Below are 8,662 nucleotides of genomic sequence, written 5' to 3' on the forward strand. Positions count from 1 at the left end.
AGAACATCAGGAGAGATGGTGCCTGTCTGGTGTGTAATGGGAGGGGGTTTCAAAGCGAAGATTTCCGCATACTAAAGGCCTGAATCCTATTTCATATGGAACAGACCTCCTGATAAGATGGTATCTGTATAAGACCCTCCCTTGCAGACCCTCTCTTGCAGTTCTCGATCTGGAATATAAAGGGGTAAGACAATCTATTCTGGGATAAATCAGCCCCATATAACTGACATGCTGATTTATCCCAGAATAGATTGTCTCACCCCTTTATATTCCAAACCAAGAATTCTATAGTTAAGACCATAGAGTAAGCTATCCTGCCAGGCTTTCCTCACTTTGGAAGGAAGGGTTGCCAAACTCTCACTTCCACCATGGAATCCTACCTCTCAAAGGAGCGGAAGGCAGCAAACACCAGAATGTTAAAAGAGTACCATTTAACCAAATAAAAACATATTTTTAAAAAAATCAACAAAAGCCTATAGAACGTCTAAAACATTAAAAAAAATCACATATCTTCACAGTTCTTAATTTTACAGTTGCCATGGCCAGTATATTTCAGTCATCGAATGGAATGTCGCCACCAGAAGCTAGTTGTGCAGAGGGCTGATTGGCTAGCACCTATGTCATCAAAAGTTGACTTCTGGTCCCTCATCACCCCCAGAGTAATTCTGCAACATTTGAAAATTCATGCCTTAAAATATATATGCAACAACATGTGAATGTTTAATTCAATATATGTACATTGGGTGCTTTATAATTTTTTTTTTAAAAATAAACAGGCCACTTAGCGCAAGAGGGGTAGGAGTGGTGTAAGACAGAACTGAGTCACAATTTGAATTGCTGGCATATGTCCCTGTCAATTACTCTGCAAATATCTTAATAAATTATGAAGGAGGGAGGGTGCTGACTCACCCAATGGGAGAAAAGTTCATTGCTACTCCTAAAACCAGCTGACGTTTCTGTTGACTAAGATGTCTGTTAATATTAGGCCTTTGCTTCCTCCAGTGTTTAACCTTGTAAATGCTATCCATGAGCTTGATTTCCCTCAAGGCAGCTGAGTCAGCTCCTTCTCCCCAAGGATCAACCAGCGTGCATGCCTTTCCCATTCCTGTTAAATAGGAAGCGGCCTGCTGAAGTGTGCCAGAAAATACCACAGAGGTTGCACCTCACAGGCGAATCACTTCACTGATGTTGCTACTAGGCCTGGGGAGAAATCCAGCTTAAAACGCAGGCCTGCCTAAATCACGGTCCCTGAAACAATGTGCAAACTGAAACACAGCTCTTTGAAATTTGCACTTCTCCAAATTTTGCAATGCACATCTCCAAAGGAAAAATGTGTACAAAAAATGCATGCATTAGGGGAAAGTGTGCATAGAAGTCCGTGTGTAAGTGCAAATAACATTTAAAAATGCATATTGTGAAAGATGTGTATATGCTGCCAAGTTGTGGAATTTCCTCCCCAACAGAGGTGCTTCTGAATTCTTCGCTATTATATACCGTAGCTTTTGATGAATGCTGAAGACACACTTCTTTTCCCTGGCCATTGACATCTGAGATGTGTGTTTTCAGGGCACACCCTATTCCTGTGATTGCAATCTGTTGTAACTGTTTTTTAAAATGCTGAATGGCTGTAACCTGCCATGGGACTTGTTGGTGAAGGGCGGATAATAAATTTAATGATGATGGTGATGATGATGATGATATATTAGGCAAAATTGCCACCTTGTGCTCCTTTGGGAGAAAGGACAGGGAGTCATCTTTGCTTTTATCTTAAAGTTCTTCCAATTATGCATCACCAAAGAAGATAACAAGAGAGTAACAATAGAATCGTAGAATTGGAAGGGATTCTGAGGATCATCTAGTCTGGGGTGGTCCAACGTCCAACCCAAGGTGGGGTTTGCTGAAGGAGGTGCAAGTGTCTGACAGGGTCCTAGAGTCCTCAAGCCTCACGCCTCCTTTGAGTCTCCGCTGCGGAACAGTATTATGATAAATTGCAGTCCCATTATATAAAATCATATGGGAGGACTATATGCTGCTTGGTGCATTACTGAAGAGGAATTTGTCACAAACACAGGGACGTTAAATATAGACCAGGGCCTCAAGTCTGAATATGTAAGGGATGAAGAAGGAACTAGGACGGGCATTTTTTAAAAGGTTAAAGGATTTGGATTTGTTTAGAAATGGGAAGCAAAAATCCACAAAGGGTAGAATAATGTAGTATCAGACTGAAGGCCCCTCTAGTCCAGTATCTAGTTCTCACAGTGGCCAACCAGATGCCCGGGGGAAATCTGCAGGCAGGACATGAGCACAACAGCCTTCTCCTGTTTGTGCTTCCCAGCACCTAATACTCAGAGATGTACCGCCTCTGACACTGGGGGTAGTATCTAGCCATCATGGCTAGGAGCCACTGATAGCCTTATCTGAGAGAAGTATGTAAGGTGGAATCAAAGAAGCAGATGCAGGTACCAGTGATGGGCTCTTGCACCTGCCCAACACGAAGGCTGATATTTTATGCTGGAGACTCGGCAAAACTGACTTCTGCGCAGACATGCATGGGGTTACGTTGGAGGAATCTGAATGTGGCCATTGCATTTCAAATGGACTGAGATCAAAGCCTACTTTGATGACTTTCTCAATCACCTTCTTGTTTAATCGACTTGCCTCCTCTCTCCATAACATGCCTGCACCCTCTGCTATTCCAACTCCCCTCAGCTCCCTCCCATGACCGCCAACTCCTTCCCTGAACATGTCATCGAATCATAGAGTTGGAAGAGACCACAAGGGCCATCCAGTCCAACCCCCTGCCAAGCAGGAAACACCACCAAAGCATTCTTGACATATGCCTGTCAAGCCTCTGCTTAGACCTCCAAAGAAGGAGACTCCACCACACTCCTTGATAGCAAATTCCACTGCCGAACAGCTCTTACTGTCAGGAAGTTCTTCCTAATGTTTAGGTGGAATCTTCTTTCTTGTAGTTTGAATCCATTGCTCCGTCCTTCTTCTCCCAGGCTGAGAAAGCCTCTTGAGCTGTGTGTACACATGGCCATTGAATCCAGCTCTAGCGCACTCCCACCACTGGTGTTTGAAGCCGAGTACACAAGACGCCAGCCACAATCCAACAGTATCCTGCAACTGCTTGAGAAATACACCTGATGATGCACTTTCTCTCGAACCAGCTTCCATCCGATTTGAAAACAAAATGCTGCACTTAAGCTGAGGTGTGCTCATTTCAGACAACCGTTGCCCTCTCTCCGGTCTGTACAGCAGAGTGTGACTTGAAACGCAGCACAGGAGAGAGGTGGGAAACAACCACACTGTGTTTCAATCTGATATGTGTATATGTGCATAACCTTGGGTTTTTTCCCCCCTCTGACAGATGGAGGCAAAGGGAGGAAGAGTGAATTTTCCCTTGACACAATGTGGGGCTTTCAGTTTAAGATTAGAAATCTGAATATGCTGCCTTTTAGGATCTCCTTGCTGCCTTTTTGTCGCACGGCGACTCCTCAGCTACATCCGGCTGACATGCTAGAAGACCATCCATAGGGCAGGTCATACTGTCTAAGGATTTTTCAATTGCCCTATCTCGGCCACACTTTGGCCCATTTAACCAATGCATGACATGCTTTATGGTTTGATGTGTGGTGCTGGTAACGCCAAGGTTGCAGGTTCCATCCCTGTATGAAACAGCAGCATATTCCTGCATTGCCGGGGGTTGGACGAAATGACCCTCAGAGTCCCTTCCAACTATAGAATTCTATGATTCTATGACCCGGCATTTATGCACATGTTGGTGTCCTAACTGGTCCAGTGCTAGGCGTTCTTCTCTATGCTTCAAGGTGAAGTTAAGTATGGAAGCACCTTCTGTTTTAAAATGTGAAAAAACTTTCCCCACATTTCATGCAAACTGGTTTTTCTCACTGAAGCAAAATAAAACGGGCTAACATAAGCTCCAGGCATTAGAGACCAGCATTAGAGACTCTACAAAACATTAGGCACCGACAACACTATAAAAACCTATAAACAAATAAAGAAACAAACAAGCTAGCTAGCAAGCAAGCAAGAAAGCGTGCGGTCAGGGGGAGAGCATCAAAACACTATTAACTAATACACTAAATAATACACATAGCAATCAAGACACACATGTTCAGAATACTTTAAATCTGAACCCCTTTCTCTGCATTTGACATCAGTACTTTGTTACTTAAGACTTGGCACACAAGAGCTATTTTGCTCCCACTGTTCTATCTTTGGTTAAATATATAGGAACACGATAAGTCAAATAGGCTACTATAATCAGGATTTAAGACAGCAACAGGTGGCTGCGCTTATCGAGTAAACTAAGGAGAATCTGGAATCCACTCAAAAAGCTGAGTAAAGTCTTGCCTTGATCAAGAAGAACACAGAACATTCCTGGCAATTGTGGACCCTCTCTCTTTGTGGATGATCCTTTGGCTTTGAAGCAGAATTGCCTTTAAAGATATATATATATATATATATATATACAAGCTCCCTCTTCTGTTAATTATTCCTGGGCATTCTTGCAATCAACTGCAGGAAAGAATCCAAAGGTAATATGTAAATCAATACATACCCCTCCTCTCTCACTCCATGCATAAATAGCCTGAGCAAAATTCCGCTCATCAGCCCAACCTCTCTTAAATATGCAGCTGGCGACGTCATTGTTTTTGTTGCCAATTCCCTTGCTGGTCTCCTTCCTCTGGCTACTTTAGTCCCAACTGAGGAACTGGGAATCCAGACTGCACTGGGAGATGAAGAGAAGCTGAGGAAGCACTGGGTACCACAGGCTGAAGCTCTGTGCTCCATCAATCCTCTTCAGGTAGACCAAGAGATGTTCTGTTTTATATGCATAGATCTTCCTTCTATCTTCAAAGATGACAGAAAAATTAAACACACAAAGTTTGGGGAAAGTCTGACATTTAAAGCATCTTGTGTTCAGAAAATGTATTCAGAAAATGTCTCATTAATCCTTCCTGGTTCTAACAGTGTGTAACAATGAAGTTTCCCTAGTTGTTGTTGTTGTTGTTGTTTTTCAGCATTAGCATTTATTTTATCAGGGTACATCTGTTCCTTTTCTATGGGCAGGTCTACAATTTTACTGCACCAACAGCTTTATATTATTTGTCTCATTTATTCTCTTTCTACACTTGTGAGACAAATTGCTATTATCCCCATTTTACAGACCAGGAACTGAGACCAATGAGAAATGAATTGATCAGAGCCACTTATTAGGACTGGATCCAATAGTCACGGCAGATTTTACTTAAGGGCTGATAGAACTGAAGGCAACGTAGCATTTGCAAGATCATTTACGAAGATAAGCAAGGTCAAGTATGGTTTCAAATTGGACAGGGTGGCACATGCTGAGTTTCTTGCATTGCAGGGGGTTGGACTAGATGACCTTCAGGTTCCTTTCTATGATTTTTTTAATTTGATGATTCTATGCTGATCTGACATTGAAGGCTGTTTTAACATAATGGTTGAGAAATAAGCTGTGGACTGCAAGTCTGAACTAAATCTCAGCTCAGCGGTGAACCACAGATTTAAGCCACTATTTCTCAGCCTGAGCTTTTCATCTGCAGAACAGAGGAAATACCACGGTGGCATACTTTACAGGGGGGTTTGTAAGAATTACTGAGAAAATCTACATGAAGCACTTCCTCTTAAAAATGCACTATTTAAATGTTTATTATTGTTAATGTATTTTAAAAATAATACTATTAGGTTGTATGAAACCCAGCCAGATGGGCGGGGTATAAATAAATTATTATTATTATTATTATTATTATTATTATTATTATTATTATTAGTTGGTAATGCCAACACTACCAAAGTAATGTGTGATGGTATTATTGCTTTCAATTATTTCCCCAATTCTATGCACACATGGTTGGTATTAAGTCCGCTTCTACTCAGTGGAATTAAGGATGTAATCAGTGGGACTCACTTTTGAATAAAAAAAGCCCAGGATTGCACCATTACTTTCAATAAAAAAGGGGACAGGATTTATCCATGACTTACCTAGAGAACTAGAAAAAATAAATAAAAGACATGAAGACCCACATTGGCTGTGATTAACTAAATGGAAATCTTTGCTGCCTATAAATTTTTTTTTGGAAACTGGTAGTGCAGCCTCTTAAGCAAAATCCAGCATTTTGTAACTACGTACAGAAGAATAGATGTATGGACCCAAAGCATTGCCAAAGAGGTAGAAAAGCTAACAGGAACTGTGGTTTGTACCAATCATTGTGAAGACTTATGGTCTTAGAAGACAACTAACCTCCATGCGGGTTAGTCGCTTTGCTAAGAAAAATGACAGAGAGATTAAAAACAATGGACAATCATTGGCCATGCTAGCTGGAGAGCATGAGAACTGGAGCCTAGTAATCCCATACCCTCAAGGGAGTGAAATCATGGTTTTTCTTTTTAAAATAATACATATTAGGATTTTAATCATTACATTCCCCTCCAACTGCAGTTGCCAATGACATTCCCCTTTACAAAACCATAAATAAAGGTATTGTTATTTATCATTATTAAGAAAAAGGATCGCAAATCCAAATGAGATCAGGATTCCAGTGTGTGTGTGCACGCTTGTGTGTATATATATATTTGGTGACATGGAGAATAGAGCCTGTTTCACAGCAGAAATTGAAGAAGGCGATAAGCTGTTAGAGATACCTCCTGCTATTTTTTTCTTCTCTTACTAGCTCTAAAGGTTAGCAATTGAAATAACATTTACTTACAGCGGTATAAATAGTGTTGGACCAGCTTTCCGATTTCCACACGTCTCGTTTTGTTGGGCTTTTTTCCTTGTTCTTTAGGAGAGGACAAGGTTGATCTCAAGGACAACGTGAAACGAAAGCTGACCCCTTGGTGTTTCCCCCCACGGCCTCAGATCTTCCCTCGTCTCTTCGTAGCCATGGAACGGTCCACACAAGAGCTCTTCCTCAACTTCATGATTGTACTGATCACGGTTCTCCTCATGTGGCTTCTGGTGAAGTCATACCAAGACTGAAAGACTCCCTCCTACCCCTTGCGAGTGAGTGAGGGATCTACGTTTGGAAAAAGAATGCTAATTCTACTGTACAGGAGCAGTCCTATGCTTGCTCTTTGTCTGTGTGTCAATTTTTTAAAAAAGAAAACAATACTCTAAAATACCTCTTGCCTATATCTGCCCAAATATTCAAATTGACCTAGGATGATGCAAATATGTAAGCCAGCTACAATGCAATGAAAGCATTGACATATGGAGCCATTATGGTGACTACAAGCACCTTTCAAGTCTGTGTCTGTCTGCTTCCTGACTCCCTCGTTTGTGTGGTCAGATTTACGTAGCTGAAATGTGACTACGTAGATTCATTCATCCTTTGAATAAAGAACTAAGTAGGATGCATTTTTTTCTTCTCATTAATTTTCTTCAAAAGACAAATATGTTAGCTCATAAGGGCAGGTGGGGTGGATTCAAAGCCACATTAGGGCAATACCTTTATTAGGTCCACCAAATTGTCACAAAATAGCATGCAAGGTGCCACGCCTAAGAAGACCCTGCTCATACGCTTTGTAGATGCTCTGTGGAATCTGTGAAATGGAAACTAGAGAAAGGCCCTTCCTGAAGACACCAGAAGTACTAATGGAGAGAGAACTTTTCTTGAGATACACCAGTCCCAGGTCACTTCAGTCTAAATATATATATTTAATTAAGCAATAACAGCGCAATTCCATAGCTGTCTATGATGTAGGCCCCATTAAGTTCAATGGTAGATGAGTGGGTATATAATTATGGGGGACGGGACTGTAGCTTAGTGGTAGAGCATCTGTCTTGTACACAGAAGGTCATAGTTTCAATCTCTGGTTTCTCCGGAAAAACTTCTGTCTGAAACTCTGAAGAGTCACTGCAAGTTGGTGTAGACATTACAATGATCCACAGATGGACCAATGGTCTAACTCAGCATAAGGCAGCTTATTATGTTCCTCCTAAGCTCTCCTGTGTTCTTATGATTGCAACCTGAGCTAGCCAACGATAGCCCTCTCTGCAATGCCATCCTGTAATTAGAATGGCACTTGGTTTATAACAACCCTTCTCTTATTCCGTACTGAATACCTTTTCAGATAGCTATTCGGAAAGGGCTTTAAAGTCAAGGGTCGTGGCTGAGTGATCGAGCCCATGCTTTACATGGAAAAGGTCCTAGAGTCAATCACCAGCATCTCCTGGTAGGGTTGGGAGAGACCCCCACTGCAGCCCTGGAGAGCCACTGCCTGTCAAAGAATCATAGAACAATAGAGTTGGAAGGGACCCTACTGGTCCAACCCAATGCAGGAATCTCCGCTAGAGCATACATAAACTCTGCTTAAAAACCTCCCATGAAGGAGAGTCCACCACCTCTCATGAGAGTCTCTTCCACTGTCAAACAGTTCTTACTGTCAGAAGCTTCTTCATGGTGTTTGGTCAGGATCTCATTTCTTGTAGTTTGAATGACTAACGGTAGTTTGGATTTGATATCCAGCTTTATCACTACCCAAAGGAGACTCAAAGTGGCTAACATTCTCCTTTCCCTTCCTCCCCCACAACAAACATTCTGTGAGGTGAGTGGGGCTGAGAGACTTCAGAGAAGCGTGACTAGCCCAAGGTCACCCAGCAGCTGCA

General features: G+C 41.9%; 1 protein-coding gene across 1 annotated transcript; it reads left to right on the forward strand.

Moving 5' to 3' along the window:
• The first annotated feature begins 4,677 nt into the window (after nucleotides 1–4,677).
• Nucleotides 4,678–7,146, forward strand: SLN (sarcolipin). The gene is made up of 2 exons (XM_060273850.1): nucleotides 4,678–4,834; nucleotides 6,840–7,146. Exon 2 carries the CDS (start codon nucleotides 6,938–6,940, stop codon nucleotides 7,031–7,033), a length of 96 nt encoding a protein of 31 aa, XP_060129833.1. The 5' UTR covers nucleotides 4,678–4,834; nucleotides 6,840–6,937; the 3' UTR covers nucleotides 7,034–7,146.
• The last annotated feature ends 1,516 nt before the right edge of the window (nucleotides 7,147–8,662 follow it).

Source organism: Zootoca vivipara, chromosome 4, assembly GCF_963506605.1.
Source record: "Zootoca vivipara chromosome 4, rZooViv1.1, whole genome shotgun sequence".
NCBI lineage: Eukaryota > Metazoa > Chordata > Lepidosauria > Squamata > Lacertidae > Zootoca > Zootoca vivipara.